Genomic DNA, 17,813 nt, shown 5'->3' on the forward strand with positions numbered 1-17,813 from the left:
GGTTAGAGTTTCAGAGAAGTCTGAATTTACAAAATTAGGTAGTAATGGCAGAGAAATAACTTACCATTCCAGAAAAACCTTTTATCCATCGTCATCGGCGGCTATGCTAACTAGCTTGAGCATTCGTTCTGATTGGTTGTTCCTGAGACCTGTGCATAGTTGACAGCAGGATCACAGGGAGAAGGCATCGGAGATTATCTGTCTCATGTTACACTGATACCGACATAGTGATAGTTTTAGCAAATATGTTAAAAAAAGATATATATTTTATAAAAGTTAAATACTGCAGTTTTTAGAAAATATGATTATTTGAATCCAGTAAATAAAATTTACCAATAGAAGGTTGGTAAGAGTTATGTTAGTTTGACTGGTGGTCAGAATCTGTCACATGTCATGTCAGTGGTCACAAAAAGGGTGAAAATACAGTGCTGGAACCAGGTTCACTATTCTCTATCATCTTATATAATACAGATTTGAAAGTAAATCTCCAAGAAGAGAACCTACAATATTGTTTATCTTTTAAGATTTAGTGTAACCATGAAACTGGCTGTCTTATCCTTCTAGGTACGTTCAGGGAACATTTTCTCTTGGGGTGAATCTAAGCTCTGCAATCATAAAACCACACTTTGACTCTGGGCCATCTCAATGTGCGATCGACAAGAGTGACAGAAAAACTCTGGAGAAAATGTAAAAAAAAAAAAAAAAAGAAGCCTCAGTGTCAAGCGCAGCTTCATTTTTCCCACGACTACAGGGGTTATATAAAGAATAAGTTAAGTACGTGGGCAGAGCTCAAGACTCGGCAGCATTAGAAGCCTGTTAGAGTTCAATAGGACCTCTTGGGACATCAGCTGACCACATGTTCCTGAGGCTCCCTGTAAAATCTGCATTACATGAGCGGCTTTGTGTTATACAAAAAAGTGAAACATCAGTTGTAAAGCATGAGCAAACATGTAAAGCTGTTGTTCTTATAAAATCTTTCATTTGTTCCTGAGCTTATCAAGATTCTTCCCTGTCAAACTATGAGAAGGCTCAGCTTGTGTGGCCTGCGAGGATGTCGCTCAGTGAGTCGTCTGAGTTTTCTTTTCCTGACCAAGAATCCATTTGAAGAATTTTTCGAATCTGCAAAAAAAGGCATAAATGGACCAACATCTGGCTCTTATCAGCATTACAATGTGAGAGATATTCTAAAAAAAAAAAAAATAAATAAAAAAAATACTCCCACGCTGGCTTCTGCTTTGGCTGGAAAAGCGATGCATCATAATCACAGCAGAGTTTCTAGTGATGGCTGAAACATCTTTTTTACATGAAGGCTTTTTTTTTTGGTCGTGATTCGACAGTCAACGCGAGGCGACACGACTGTGTGGCTTTTGTTGCCAACAGTGTTGCTGTGAGAGCAAGGTTTATGCTTTGTGCCTCATCATGTTTGTGACTCAGTTCAGCTTCAACAAATAAAGAAAAAAGATCTTTTCAGAACTGAATCACTATTAAATTTTGGCTTCTTTATTTTCATACAGGAAAAAAAAAATCTGTATGAGAAATGGGAACTGCTCTATTTTAAGACAAGCTGCTAATTTGGCTCCATCGCTTTGCAAAACTGTAAAATTTTTCCTCATCTCGTGACTTTAAAACAACAATCATCGATGCATTTTACTGGAATATTTACTGGAAGGTAAAACAATGCATGATGCGATAAACTAGAAATTAACATTTTTGGTATGCATTTTTGTCCAACCCCTTCAATCTGATACCACAAGTAAACTCCAGTCACCCAGTTGTCTTCAGAAGTCACACAGTAAACAGCTGAATGGAAATATGACAAGAAGAAATGTATTGTTGAGTAAAAGCTACATGAAGTTCAGTTTACATTTTTCCTCAAACCACGTCGTGGAGAACACGGCAAACGTGTAGAAGAAGGTGACTGGGTCGGTTGAGACCACAGTTGTTTTTGTTTTGTTTCTTTGTTCAGCATAAAAAAACACTGTGTGTCACCCTGAGCAACACAACATCTCACAAAATCTCCACTGTGAAACATAAGGTGGCAGCATCATGCTGCTGGAATGCTTTATTTTTTTCAAGTGGACAGGGAAACAGAGACATAGAGAAATCATATAAGAATTTTTTTTAAGACTTGAGAATGGGACAAAGTTTCACCTTCTATGTAGGTCCTGCTACGTTTAGATGTGTCTCCGCTTCAACACACCTGGGTGAAATAATCAGGTCATTAGCAGGACTCAGGAGAACTTAAGTGCAAACTGAGGAGGTAATTCAGCCGTTTGATTCAGTCTCAAGGACTGTGAGAGCTTTTAAAAGATCTCACAGTCCTTTCATAGAGACGTGTGAGTTTTACCGTCAGTCTGACTTTCTCTGTGTTTGATAATTATTCTGAAGCTGCCTTACTGTTTGCAATGTCCAGATCTAGAGATCAGCTTTCATGCAGTTAGAGCTATTTTTACCTGAAACAGAAAAAAGATGAGAAGTGTGGAAAAGTGTTGCTCAAGATGATACACTTTTGGAGGTGAAGTTGCTAACTTGAATAATGGGATCTGTAATGTTCCTGTTTTGAGTCCTGTTGGGAGTCTTAGATATTTCATTTTCTTCTTGTAGCTGTAGCTTGTAGCTGCTATAAGTGAAGTGGATTCCTAACCTGATAAAAATTGTATTCATGTTGCATGCCTTACGAGCAATAAATCAAGAAAAAATAAAGTTATGTTTAACAAAGGAAATTAAAATAGCCAGGAGCGCATATCATTAGTGATTATCCAGATAAAATCTTTTGCTTTACTTTTAGGAGAAAAACTACTCTCTCATTTAGTAAAAAAAAAAAAAAAAGCAGGTCTGAAACTGGGACATTTGAGGCATATTAATGTTTTTGTTTTTATTGAAATCTGTGAGATTAAACTAGTTTATAGCAGAACTCTTTGCTTAAAACTTTAGTGTCACACAGACAGACAGAAGGAAAAGAGAGTCTGAAATTTCAAAGGTCACCATCCACATATTTGCCGTGCATGAGGTAATCCCGTGGCAAGCCTATTTTCACCTCTTTCCTGGCAGCAGGGGTACCTGTGTCTGCACAAGGGAAGGTGTTGTGGATTTCTTTTGTGTTGTTTAACAGAGCTCACCTCACAGCAGAGGGTCCCTGGGGGGGGGGCCTCCACTGCCTCTGCTCGGACACAGGCACACATGTATCCACACACAGAGCTCCCTGACTCACAGGGTGGAACCCTCGCATGCATAAAGGCTGCTTTGTGCCCCGACTGTTAGAGCTGTCAACCAACACCAGCGAGCTCCTCGCACTGAAACACCACTGTTCCCCCTCGCAGGAGAGCTCGGCGAGTGGGCAGACTGCGCTTTTATGTACGCCCACGCAAAATGCATCGGCACCTCCTGCAATCTGCAGATCGGCGGCTTATAAATACAACTGTGATTGAAATGCAAGACTACAGGGCTGAAAGGGGGTGAGAAGGGTTTGGCTTTTCTATTGGAGCTTAAAGCTAAGTGCACTTCAGTGGCTGTAAAAGTTCATTTCACTTACATTTCACAATTTTCCCTATTTTTCTTACATCAATGCAAGCACTTGTGATGAGCTTGAACGAAAGTCTAAAAGCAAATCTTCTTTAGGGCAAAGAAGTGCTATTTGAAATAATTAGGAGCTGAAAATTATGAGCTGATGTTCAGACTACTTGCTTTGACTCATCTGACTTCTGGTATTTCGTTCTTCAATCAGTAGTCCTTTCCATGCTCATACGGTCTCAGAATTAAACATGTGGAATGAAATCCATGCCATAAGTTAAAGAAATCTGCCTGTAGACCTGGAGGAAGATGTAGGAAAGTTTCTGCAGCTTCAAAAAAAAAGATGAACTCAAAAGGAGAAGGAGGATAAATTTTACAAAAATTGAAGAAGTCTGGATCCACAAGAGGCTTCCGTAACCTTTTGCAATCAGCAAAGAACCTAAGAGTTAATACGAGTGGGATTCAAGGTTTCTTGGGAGAGTCTTACCAATGGATTCCAACGACTCTGCACTCTGGCAGAAAAAGGTGCTTTCTCCACTACTTTGTAAGTGCATGGAAAGGGAGCCAAACAATCTGAGATGAGTGAGCTTTCAGTGAGTTTGCCATTAGACCCCTGAGACGCAGTCATGCTCCAAGCAGCAAAATTCTCTGAGAGAAGAGAAATAACACTGCACTCGAATGCTGTCTCGGTAACTGAGGGGATGTTTTTTCTGCTTCAGGTTCAAATTGATTTCTAAATTTGAACAACAATCTACTTTCCTGCTCTAACCTGACGGAAAAACAACTTTAACTAGGTCAATCAAAAACTTTATTTAGTCTTTTTCCTTCATTTTGAGATACTCAGTACGACTCCAAAGGCTACAGCACATGGTCCGAGTGCTGAAACAGCAAAATCAACCTGTTTTGGACAATCTGTTTTCTCCACTTGTGGAAATGTGATTTTTTTCTTTTTTTATTATTATTATCTGGTTTTAATTATGTTTTATGGCACTGTTTAAGTGGGGTCACTTTTGGTCACAGTTGCATAACCTGATATTTTTGGTTTCGAAATCTTCATGGCGATGAACATCCGTTATGATAATTTGGTTAACTGGAATTTTGTTTTGGTAATTTTTCATCTTTCTGCAACCACGTCATGTGTCCTTGCACAGTTTAGAAGGATATTTAATGTTAATCTTTAGTCTTTTTGGCATTTTTTTCTTTTTTTTATCTGCTTCCTTTTGGGATACTGTATATTCTATAAAGAAGAGACCAGATTAGTGACCCCACAACCCTTGAGACCTTAAGCCTTAACCTGATTGATATACTAGCATCACAAGTGTTTGGTGTCTTTCCTGGTTCTTATATCTAACATTGGGAAGGGCATTCCTGATATCAGCCTTCTTCATGCCCCAGTTAGCCCAAACTTTGTACAATAGTGCACCACAGGGGTGCAGTCTCTCATTTATCTCAACAATCCAGCACTTGCATTCATTTTGGCAAATCAAAATAAATCTACCCATTCAGTGGCAGCATTTTTTTTTATTATTCTTCTCCTCAAGTTTTTGTTGTACAAATTTATACAGATGTGCACCGATCAGTTGGCCACCCTGGTAAAGATGTGTGAAAATACTTAAACTAAAATCCTTTTGTTTCTGCAGCACTGCAATCTCACACTGACAAATGTGGAAAAAGACAAATCTTTAGTTTGATCACTTTTATTCACTTATATATATATATATATATATATATATATATATATATATATATATATATATATATATATATATATATATATATATATATATATATATATATATATAATAATGTTAAGAACTGACTGTAATTATAATCCCTGCTGCTGATATGTTGAACAACCACAGGACATCACTTAATACTTTCATATTTCACAAGATTGAAGTGTACAGAGATAGAGCTGAACAATATTTCTAGGTTCTTCCGAGTCCTTGGTTCTCTTATGTTCTCTTTTCTTCATCAAGCACAAGTTTTCTTTATTTAGATATGGAGACAGAAGATTGTTGATTCTCTATCTAGGAAACTTTGCTCAATTTAAATGTTTTGGATTATTAGAAATGATGAAAAAATAGCAAAGACGATCCATTTTCTTATTTTAAACATATTGCAATGTACTCTTAGAAGGTTTTTGTGGAATTTGAAAACCAAAGAGCCCCACAGCACCATAGTTCCTCCACCATGCCTAACAGTGGCACATTTCTTTTCAGCAAATTACACTTTCTTGGTTTGGAGACAGACACACCTAAAGTGTTTACTATTAAAAACCTCAATGGAGATTTTGTTGTACGTCTAAGGTACATTTTTAAGTTGACTTGAGAATTTTTTTGAACTCTTCTACTCTGAAAACGTTGTACATAACTTTCACTTGTGTGATGTTTCCAGGAATGTCTTTGCGGGGTTTACAGCACCAAGGGAACTGCAGTTACCCTGATTACTGTGAGTCTGGATCTTTTTGGTGCATCGTGTTTCTAAATATTATGTTCAATCCAATTTAGGTCCAGTTCAAAGTTTTAAAATCGTCTTAGTCGGTTTTATATGTTTTGAATTTTCTCGATTCTTTGAACATAAGTCAGCAGGACTGGATCCCAGGAAAAAACTCTTCATCACACACCGCTGTGACTGAATGCATGGGTCAAATTAGATTTGCCCTTGAATTGAGCAAAACTGCCATACTCAACATATTTAATTAAGCTAACTTTGCTGTGTGGGAGTCTTTCCAACTGAGGTCTTTAAATGCAGTTGCAGACTTGACTCAAAAACTATTATATTATTTAATTGCTTGTGCTGCACTGCTATTATCTAAAAAATAAACACAAATTTACTGGAAGATGATGCAAAAACACCAATAATAAAGGCCAGCAATGTTACAGAAGCTCAACAATAGGCAGCGATTTCATACTAAATTAATATTTCCCCTTAATAAAATTGCATGGGAACATGGGCTGGTTGGTAACATGGAAAACCTTGTTTTGGCTTGTGAAATCCAAACCATTCTCAACTCATAACCTTTCCCTACACTTCATATTTATGAGATTTGTCAAAAAGCTTTGAATTAATTCAATCACACTGACATTGACAGAGAAACTCCCCAAGTTCTTGGACTAGGACTCCTTCTCTTTGAAATCCAACTTGCTTCTTGAATCAATGTAGATGAGAAGAAAAACAAAAACAACACTTTTTACAGTTAGCTATAAAACCACTTTATTGAAAAAGCAGATTATGTCATCTACAGTTAAATGATACGTCCCGATTTTAATACATTAAATAACTTTAGACCTTTTCATGTTTAGATAAATAAATCTAGTCTCCTTTTTTTAAATGAACCATCTAGGTAATCAAAACACTGAGCATTACAAAACGACGTGACAGGTGTGGAGATGTGCTTGATGGAACTAACAGTAGAAGTCATCTCTCTTTCCAAGTGATTTATTTATTTATTTTTTGATAGGAAACAAAATAAAAATAAAAAACTAGCCTCTTTATGAAATACAAATCAAAGTAGTATTTTAAAAAAGTAAATTAAGACATCTTTCCAGGGGATACAATCCATTTTTGTAAAGTTTTTCTTGGGCGATATTAGATTAATTCATAGAATGCCTCAGTCTCCAAGTACAGCACACGTTACTTGAGCCTTGCAAGAAAGGTGAGGTTGTTCATACAGTTTGCAGTCATTTTCTTCTCTGCTTTTACAAACACTATATATTACATTCACATGATGACCCCTGCCTTCACTCTCTGTTTTAAACACATTCAGTAGTATTTATTCACAACTGAGTGTATTACAGCATTACAGTACGGGTCAGTGTATGCACAAAATGGTTGGTGACATTTTTTTTTTTCCCCCTGCTCTAGCCACAACCTCAGATGGGTGACGGATGTGCTACAGAGAAAATCGGATGCATCGGTTCCAGCATCTTTTAATGTCATCATCAGATTTTAACAGAGATAATCGGAGTCATCCTGCTGGTTGCTGCGCTGCCCTGCAAACACAGTGAGGTGCATGTGCCAGGGCCCTGCCACTAGTACACATATACTCTCTCTCACTATCTCTCACACACACACACACACACACACACGCACACACACACACACACACACACACACACACACACACACACACACACACACACACACACACACATATAGATATTTCAATCAGCTGCTTTTATAAGCACAAACCGCTGAGGTTAATCTGCAAAAATGTACAGAAACTCAATTGTTTGCTTTATAGTAAGCACTTTTGAATTCTGGTTTCAAACTATTAATGTCCAAGGAATGTTTAATCGAGAATCGGTACAAGCAGAAATAAAAAGAATGTTTCAAAACTCAAATATATGTGAAAGAAACAGTTTGACATTGAGTGATTTTAATTTTTTTAGTCTAATGTCTTCCTATGGACTCACACACACACACACACACACACACACACACACACACACACACACACACACACACACACACACACACACACACACACACACACACACACACACACACACACACACACACTCAGACACATAAGTGCCTGTGATCGCGAGAACACACACACACACGAGCAACGATGGGTGGGGATCCCTTAAAAAAGCACATGGGTGGGACCAGCAGCTCCATGATTTCAAGTATCCCCTCTTCCCACATAACACATTAGCAGACTTTGTGCAGAACACAATGGGACATACGAGTGCATCTCAATAAATTAGACTATCATTAAAAGGTTTATTTACTTCAGTATAAAAAGTGTTGCCAACCCCCCGCCCCAATATTCATATGTAGAGTAATTGCAAAAAGAATGGCATAATTTTGCGGACTCCAATTACAGTTATTGCAAAATAACCACACTTCTTTCTTTCACTCAACTTTCCATTAATATGTTTCCAAATCCAATTTTCATAAGTAACATAAAAATGTTTTGAGAAAGTGATTTTTTGACTGCAATATCTAACAATACTATTGGAAAGTTGAGTGGAAGGAAAATACCTAAACTCTCCTCATTGAAGCATTAATTCATGCAACTATTGAGAGCGTATACTGTAACATACTGTACAAGCACATACTTCTTAGTATTCTGACATTTCTACAATATAAATCTTTTTTCAATCGGTGCTAAATATTAATTGAACTGAATTTTGTTAAGCTACATGCCATTATCCAAATTAAAACAACAGTAGTTTTATATCTAAACGAAATGTCTGAAATAAATTAACACTTTCATAATGTTCTAATGTATTGAGATACACTTATGTGGACAATAGTGTACAAGTGAAGCTTGCTCATAGTCTTGGATGATGTGATTATATGACAAAATAAGAGTGTCTGGAAATAAATGTTGAAGGAAAAAAATATTTTTAGGTGAGCATGCAGTTTGTTTTATTCAACTTTAAGCAGCTATATTAGATTTGATTAAAAAAAAAAATAATAATAATAAAAAAGCTGAATTCTGGAAATTTCCAGCTCTGTTGAATATTTGGGTGGAACAGCAGTTTTGAGTCAGTTCCTTGATTTAAGTTTCGAATGAAAGGTGCAGCTCACTGCACAGTTTGTTTAAAATTACTATTTGGAGTATGTAAATATCAGCTTGTCAGGGATAAATTTGCTTAAAAATAACAAATTTGTAACAAAATGAAGCGTGTCTATGAACTTAAAATAGAATAAAAGAACTGCATGCAAAAACTACAAGACCCACATCTGCTTCCTGTGGATCTCTGACCCTTTGACAGACATGAAGCGACTGTAGGAGAGAGAATGCAACAGACCCAAAAGCTGCAGAGGCTTCAGTTACACCTCCAATTATGTCACGCTCACAGATACACATACATAAAAAAATACAATCTACATCTAGGATCTTATGTGGAAAACGTCTGCGAAATATATATTCATATATAAAAAGACGACCTATGTGCATCTAAAGTTTTCTTTCTGTCCATAATATAATCATCAATTAAGACACTGCTTGTGAATCTCTCGAGGTGTCATCTTGGACATCTACTTGGAATGTCGGTCGGTTTCTCTGGGCTTGTGGTGCTACTGTGACGTCGACGACACGGTGCAGAGTCGTTTGTTTTTCTTCACAGCCCTGCGTCATGATGCTGGGGGTCCTTTGCATAGCCTTTTGCAGGGCTCTGTTTCAGTGTTGAAAGCTGCACGGAGAGAGAAAACGCTCTGAAGGCACTGCCCATTCGGCCCGGCCAACGCCGGATCCTCGTTCTCTGAGCTGTGACGGCGCCGCAGTGAAGCTCTTCAGTCAAAACGCAAGAAATCCAGGAACTGCTTCCTTAGCCAGGTGAAAATGTCAAAGGTTGGTTTTACTTGGGGCCCTCTGGGTGAGTCTGGTTTTGGATTATGCACCCAAATGATGAGGAGAAGGAGAGGAACGGAGACCCTTTCTGTAGCTGGGGGTGCAGCGCCTGGAATCATGACCATGGCTGCTGGAGGAGTGGGCGACCATCCCTCTTCACCCCGCTGCTGGTGTCCTGGATCATCTCGACGGTGGAGCTGGGTCTCCTTCCTACAATTCAGTCACATGGAGGGGGTAGTTCGGGGGCGGGTGGGCGGGCAAGTTTGACTGCAGTCGTTGGATGTGGCAGTTGTGGCAAAGAAGGTGGCCTTCAAGTGGATAACAGCGGTGGCCCTCCTCATCGTTCAGCTGAAGACCACAATCCTGACGAAAACATAAACGTGTCACAGAGATGGTCAAGATTCAGATCAATATTTAGCTTCTGGTGCAAGAATTGGCACACTACACCGTGTTACAACCAAACACTGATGAATTATTTTATGTGCTTTTGTCTTTACCGAGTCAATACTTTGTAGAACAGCCAATATGACGTTAACAGCTTTGCAATGCTAAAATACAAAATCTTTTTCATAAGACAGTTTAAGTTCAGTTCAGTTTCCTTAAAGAGCTCGTTGTATAATTTAGACAGAATGACGTATGACTTCCTTTTTAATCATTCTTGCATTGAAACCAGAGTGATAAAGTTCTCAACTAATAATTGCCCTACAACATGGGGTGGGGATCTGCCCCCCTGGGAGACCACTGAACACTCAGTAGGAATCACATAAACCTGTGATTCACACCTGGACAAAAAGAGCTGAATGCATAAACTGTTAGTGCAAGTTAACTTTTAATGAGTGAATCATAATCTACCCTGTGTTAAATGTAAAATGAATGATGAAGCTACTCTGTTTTTTCTAATGTGTAATAAATTTACTGAGTTCAGATGTGAACTTCAGCCTCTTCCTACATGACTTGGTTGAATGATTAACCTCTGCTTACATTGTGACCTTTTCCCAGAATGACAGCCATTCAGAAACATTAGCAAGTCTTACCCTGCTGCTTTTGCTGATTATTATTGCATAAATGAAATTTAACTTCTCTGAATATGATCACAGCAAGAAGGTGTGAAATTTTCCTGAGGAAAGTTTTGTTTTTCACATCATTCTTGAATGTTTATTATGTTAAATTGACATTTTGTGCAATTTTATACTTCCACTTGGGTCTTGGCTGCTTCCAAAAACAGTCTAAGCACTTAAAGCTAACCAGACGATTTAATGTCTATAAGTTAATGTTTTTTGGTGTATGGAAAACAAGCCGTTTCAAAAACTTCTCAGTTGTTAAGCCACAATCAACGGGAACTTCCCTCTTACCTAGCAACCTGTCACCTAGCAACCCAAACTGAGCTCCAGCACTTTCATTTAGCTAGTTTTACCACTGAATGTGCTGCAAAATGGCTACTGGAAAAGACAAATATTTTGTTGGTTGTGCAGGAGGCTCCACTTCTGCTTTTTAAAGATGTACAGTTTTATAATTATCTGTTTGCAGCAGTTTGTATTCTAAAAGGAGCTCAAAATAGGTAGAAAAGAGCAGACTAAAATCTCATTATCTAATCATTTTGTGCAACAAAATGTAATGAACGTGTTTTTTTTTAATAGCCCGTAGCCCTGTCCTAGCCTGTTCCAGAAGCATAATAGGTCACCTTTAAATTACGAAAGGAAATGGCGTAAAGGTGGAAGATAAGTGAGGTTTCACAACAAGCACCCAGCTGAGAATGAAGCACTGGGCTGGAATGTGCTCAGTCAGTGAGTCACAATGTTCAACTGCATCCTTGGGTTAGTGTCCACAGCCGTGATTCATTCTCACTGGTGCAAAAGTCTAGTCTCACTTGTCTGAGAACGTGCAGTTCTCAGACAGGTTCACAGCGCTGACTGAGAGGATGCGTAAATGCGCCAACACTTTGCCAGCCAGAGTGGCATGGCTGTTTATTTGCAGTCTCATTCATTCATTCAGAGGAGGAGCTGAATCATATCACACACAGTGATGCTAAATTCATCACCAGTCAAAACAAGAGTATCACAGACTGGTCTTCCTACTGCGTGTGAATGAACGCTGTGTCTCACCTCACAGTGGTAACACTCCACATGGTAGTCCTTGTCCATAGAAACAACCCGGATGGTCTCTTCAGAACCCTGCAAGAACAGACTCATAGTTAGGCCTTTCCTTCACACCAGACCGTTGTTTTATTAAAGTGACGGACAAGGGACGACTAACTGCTGCAGAAAAATAAAAAACCCACGCTGCTGTCTTCAATTTGATGTAAACTAAAACATCACCTTCTGCTCCGATAAACTTAAGTCTCTATTGTCCTAGTAACTGAAAACTTCACACTATTGCAATTATTTACATATTTCATTTGCACCTCTTCTGTTTGAGTTCTTCAAATCTCTGTTTTTTATTTAAAAGATAAATAAAAATCTCCAAAGCTCACTGCAGCAAAGAGTAGCACGTTGGACTCACCAAGTTTTTATTTTACAGGTTTTGTAAGTAAACTACAAAACCTGTAAACTAGAGGTGAACTCATCAGAACTGTAGTGATAATTTAAAACATGAGATATTTTAGCTTTTTACCTGCGCAGGAAGGATGGGCTGGTTGCACGAAGCACACTTCGGCGCAAAAACCCTGCGTTGGAAAAAGACCAGAAATTACAACACAAGTTTCATAAGTGAACATGTGTTGATCTCTTAATCTGTCTCTGTCCTTAATTGCTTTCATGATGCTAGTGGTGCAAATCAACGCTAACAGAACACCTTGTTAGCAATAATAACATTGTCTAACTGCAGCGGATGGTGAAGTTTTCCTCACGTGTGGTAGTCTTTGACACAGTAGATGTTGTTTTCCACGTCTACGGTGAAAGGCACCCCATCTAACCCTTCTTTACACACAACGCAGCGGAAGCAGCCCGGATGGTAAGACTTGCCCAGCGCCTGGAGTATCTGAGCGAGGACACAAGCAAGAACAAGCAAAGAAGAAAAAACATTTGTATTTAATACTTTCTTCCTATTAGTACAAAGTGTACAGGGTGTGGTATGCATTTTATTTACGAGTTAGGAAACTTTCAACTTCAAGTTGGTTGCATTGAAATTCATTTATTGTTATCGGCATAACTGTTTTAACCAAAAATTCACCAGACACAGACAAACATCAATTTTATATTGAAAGAAATCGATTTAGAAAACATTTTTCTTTTGACTGATTTTGTCATTTTTAGGAGTTATTTTCAATTAGGTCTTTAAAAAACTAACATTTGCACATTGTTTTATATTTTTGGTCTGTCCGATTATGTGATTTTAAATATTAAATAATTGATCAGTTACTGAGTACTCGAGTATCTTTTATTACCAAATACTTTTTTACTCTCTTGAGTCATTTCTTGGTTTTCTACTTACTTTTAACGCAGTTAAAATATGTTGCGGTACTCTTACTTGGACACAATTTCTACCCACATCTGTCCTCAAAACAATGGAGAAATGGAGAAAGTTCTTACCATCTCCATGATGAGGTGACCACACACAAAGCACTTCTCTGCCGTCTGCTGGAAACCAGAGTACTGTGGGGAAAGACGAAGTGCACAATTTATTTCCTTCAGTTCAGACACTTTAATAGATTTTATGCCAAACTATTGGCATCTAATACTGAATAACAGGAAAACTGATTATTCTCAGAGTTGCCTATAGAGGGCGCTCCTGCGCTCTTTCATTCACACCAGGATGTCTTTGTCTCTCTGTTATCCACCATCTCTTTCTGGGACGTTTTCAGGCCCAGTTAATCAAATTTACTGTGTGTTGATATGGTGAAATGTGTTTTATAGTTATAGTTATAAAAACACTCTACATCTTGCTGCTTGTTCCGTCAGACAATAAAAGTGGCCATCTGCAGCACACAATCTCCCCCCCCCACCCCCCACCCCCCCTGGGTCACGACCTGATGACACTGAGGGCTCGGCAGAAGAGACGCAGCTACCAGGTGGAGGTGGGAGGTGTTGATGGGTCGCCCGCCCCCTGCCCATTAACGCCTCTCCGAATCCACCATCTGCCACAAAAAGCCCCCCTCCCATCCGCCTCACCCCACCACCACCGCAGCCTGAAACACTCCCGCGGTGACGGGGCAGACCAGACAAGCCTCAGCCACAGGAAGGCGATTAGTCTTCATCCCGTCTTCTGGCCTCCAGCATCAGAGGGGTGGTGATGGGCGCAAAACAGGAATTTCAGAGTTTCCTAACATATCGGCGAGTTAATCTTTAAGGGGAAGCTGTCTATAAACAGGAAGCGTAGTCAGCAGCATGTGTTATGAGTTCGCCTAGATTACGAAGCCGTTTACAGGAACCAATCGGGAGCTTCAACGTTCTCCTCTGCTTCACTTTGGTAACTTAGGTGTTTCATTGTTTCAGTTGCGTTGACGTGAAAGTTTTAAACAAAAGTAACTTCGGGCACCACAACTCTGGGTCTGCCCAGCTAATCTGAAGCAGATGAGACCAGAAGTTGTTCGACACTCCTCCCGCACCTCTAAAACTGTCTGTGTGTGCAGCAGGAATGAGCACATGAGGGAAATTTGGTTGAAATTAGTCTAAATTGAGGGGGAGGTGCTGGAGTTCTAATTACAGCACTTAAACGGTTTGTTTCTGCACCTTCTGTCGCCTCCCCATGATCACTAAAGGAAAATCCATAAACATGAATAAGCAGGGACTCACCAGGAAGTCCTCCTCACAGTACACCTTCCCGTTGACGTTGTAGAAGGCCTTCCCTCGTAGCCTCCTCCCTGGAAGAAATCACATAAGAAGTCTATTAGCAGGAGCACTTAAATGGCATGCCGCTGCAATAATTATTGCAGTCTTATATAATGAAAAAAGCCACGGAAGATTTCAGACTGAAGTTGTTTTAGACAGCTTATTAAGGAGGAAGGATTGCAGGAAAATCAATGCAATTGACTGAGTTTCCTTAAGCCTACATCTTTTTCACTAATGGACACAATAAACAATTTGGTTGTGTTTCACATAGGGCTGAATTGGAATGTATGTAATTGATTGACTGGATATTTCTGTAATAACGTGGATCAGTTTGCTTTGAGATGATCCAATATGACATACGGAACAGAATTTAATTTAAAAAATGTAATCCTTCTGGTTGTTCAGAAAGTTATTGATACTGCTGATAAAATACTGACAGCTCGCAGCTGAACCACATTACCTTTTTTGAGCAATAAAATAGAAAATCAATTGCTTCCTTTACAGTTGTTAACAGAATATCTCTAATCGGATGCCTTTGCAACCTCTGAATCTTGTAAATATACAAACCAAACAGGTCACCACAACACCTGTAATTCTAAATTAGCTAAAATGCTAAAGAATAAGCACGAAGCAGTAGACATTGGATCTTATTTCACAGCTATATTTAATGCATAAAAAAAGACTTTTATTCGTTTCCAAACAGCGTCGGAAATGTTGCTAGTTAGTTGTGTTTAATGTCACTGTTAGTTAAGAATAAGTAGAGTGACAAAGTGCTTTTGCAGTAAATCTGGATGTGTGCCACAATACGTCTCACTGCCTGTGTCTCTGTGGACTTGCCCACAGCAGCAGGTCGGCACAGAGCAGATGGCTGGGGGGAAATTGGTCATTTTAAGCGTTCGTCTACTTACTGCAACCATTGATCCCGACTCAACTCCATTCACACACCATTTACACAATCAATAAGCCCTGCTGCTTTCCAAAGGTCCTGCTGTATCTCCCTGCTTATGTACACAGCTGCCAGAAATACCAGCAACAATTGACACTATAAGGATGGAGAGGAGTTGAAAACTATGACTATATTAAAAATAAATTTTTAAGCTGCTGTTTTCAACCTATGTGCAAGAATTATGAATCACCTCTTTGGTATTTTAAAACAACAAGCAAGTCGCGGTTGAGTGGTACTGGGCTTGTGCCAGTGTGAAGGCTGAATTCCTCTGGTCCAGCTTTCATTCACCAGAATCCAAGTTTGAATTCAGTCTGAAAAGGAAAAAAAAATTCTGCTGCGCGCTAGCTTCTGCAGCCCCCCCGCCACGCATCTCACACAGCCCGTCCATTCAAATTCACGTACCGGCGGTCGTGTTTCTCTGGCAGCACGATGACTTCACCCAGAAGCCTGGCAGACGAAACCCACGGATCTCATAAATCTGACTGGATTAGTCAGATTTAATTGTATTCCAGAGTCACCACTGGGTTTATTGGTCTCCCAGCATGGACACCCCCTTCATTTTTACAATGAAATTTATGCAATCGCTGTATTTCAAATGCACGCCCAGTGTCAAAATGCTGGGAAATGGCGAGGCGGTAACGGACGTATAACCGGCCGGGGATGCAGAGGAACGCCGTCCACACAACAGGTGAGATTTTTATGACTCTTAGGCTTACTTTTACTTTTTTTAAATCACACTTTTGGGGAGCAAGATGAAAAGCGGAGTGAGAAGTCGGTTTGGTCTGTGGCCTCTGCTCTGCAGTTTGGGGTCTGGAAGGTGAATACAAAGGCCCCAGTTCTGATGACTATGTGGAGCGCTGCTAGGGGAGCGGGCCGACTGAGCAAACGGGGACATTCTTTCTGTCTGAGGTCACTAGCTGGTCCCATTCATCCCCCCCCCCGCACCTCTCCAGCACCCGCTCCCTGCCCGCTTCCCTAACTGAGAATAACGGAGAAAAAGGAGGGGGTGGAGGGCTCCGTGCCTTCTTCTCCCCCCATCGCTGTGGCCTTTTGTCACCAGACAGCACAGCAGAGAGGCTGAACATCCTCAGTGTTGCAGGGGATACTAAAACTATCAGCTCTGTTTAGAATTTACAATTTATTTGGAGTCTTCTGGGAGCTTGATTTAAGAACTAAGCCCCTCTTACTGCTTAATGCAATTGGTTTTATCTCTGGATTAAACATCCAAGTTGAAACAGTGCTTGGGTTAAAATTGACTTACTTTTGGTTTAATTATAAAAATCAGTTTCTATATGGACAGATGGATGGAACGGGCTACAAAGTGTGGAAATACAAAATGTATTTTCTGTATTAATCCAGACCTGGAAGAAACTTTAGACTTTTCCAGATGGTGCAAGAATCCTGTGAGTGGCTGGTTAACATTTGAACCTCCCATCAGATCACCTGCTATATTCAGCGGTGACATAAATATATGAGCCGTTATCTCCTCTCATCAGGCGTCCTCACACTGAGGTGGCAGTCTGCTTGTTCAGTCCTGAATCCCAACATGCTCTCTTATTGCATGAAATATTGGATCATTCAGAAAACAGGCCTCATTCTGCTAATGCACTCATTTTGCTGTTGCCATGGATATCAGCTTTCATAGTATAAAAGTGAACTGATGTGTCATCATGGTGGAGGTATTATTTGACTGAAAAGTCCTCAGGTGCAGATTCTGCAGCTGACAATGTCTACACTCAGTCAGTTTTTTTTCCCAGGTATGGACTTTCTACCCTTATATTCTGGAGTCAGGTTTTATTTTTCCTTTTTATTGAATTCAAGTCTGAATGTTTTATGAATCTACAGGTGAGATTCATAAATTTTACAAGATGGGTTTCTAGCAGCACTGAAACGGTTTTTAGGTAAATTAACGTGAAACTAACAAAATGTAAACAAAAATATCAAAATTCGCTTCGAGGTTATTTACACGTACACTGATTTTTAAAATAATCCATAAACTTAAACTTTTTAGAAAACAGCAGGAAAGGAAGGAGCAACAGGAGCTCATCGATGAAGGAAACTGGTCTGGCAGAGAAAACAGACCACAGAGAAATAGACAATGGGAGAAACAGGAGGAGGGAAGAGAACTCACTGGCTTTAAAGCTACTGGAAATGTGAATAAAAAGTGACAGGAAAACCAGGTGTGACTAATCAGGAAAATGCAGCACGGTGAGGCAAGAACCCCAGCAGGGAGGCTGACTAATAACCACACAAATTAATAGCAAGGGAGCTAAGCAACTCG

The 17,813-nt window shown here is 39.5% G+C and overlaps 1 protein-coding gene across 1 annotated transcript in view; it reads right to left on the bottom strand.

The window, feature by feature from the left end:
- Positions 1 to 6,700: 6,700 nt before the first annotated feature.
- Positions 6,701 to 17,813, bottom strand: part of wtip (WT1 interacting protein) — a 30,013-nt gene continuing 18,900 nt past the window's right edge. Inside the window, exons 3-8 of the mRNA XM_081605389.1 lie at positions 14,551 to 14,618; positions 13,348 to 13,410; positions 12,666 to 12,796; positions 12,431 to 12,482; positions 11,923 to 11,991; positions 6,701 to 10,183 (exon numbers count right to left, since the gene is read on the bottom strand). Coding sequence (XP_081461515.1) covers positions 10,031 to 10,183; positions 11,923 to 11,991; positions 12,431 to 12,482; positions 12,666 to 12,796; positions 13,348 to 13,410; positions 14,551 to 14,618 — 536 coding nt within the window. The 3' untranslated portion in view covers positions 6,701 to 10,030. The remainder of the gene's footprint in view (positions 10,184 to 11,922; positions 11,992 to 12,430; positions 12,483 to 12,665; positions 12,797 to 13,347; positions 13,411 to 14,550; positions 14,619 to 17,813) is intronic.

This window comes from Poecilia reticulata, chromosome 3 (genome assembly GCF_904066995.2).
Source record: "Poecilia reticulata chromosome 3, P_reticulata-male-v2, whole genome shotgun sequence".
Classification (NCBI taxonomy): Eukaryota; Metazoa; Chordata; class Actinopteri; order Cyprinodontiformes; family Poeciliidae; genus Poecilia; species Poecilia reticulata.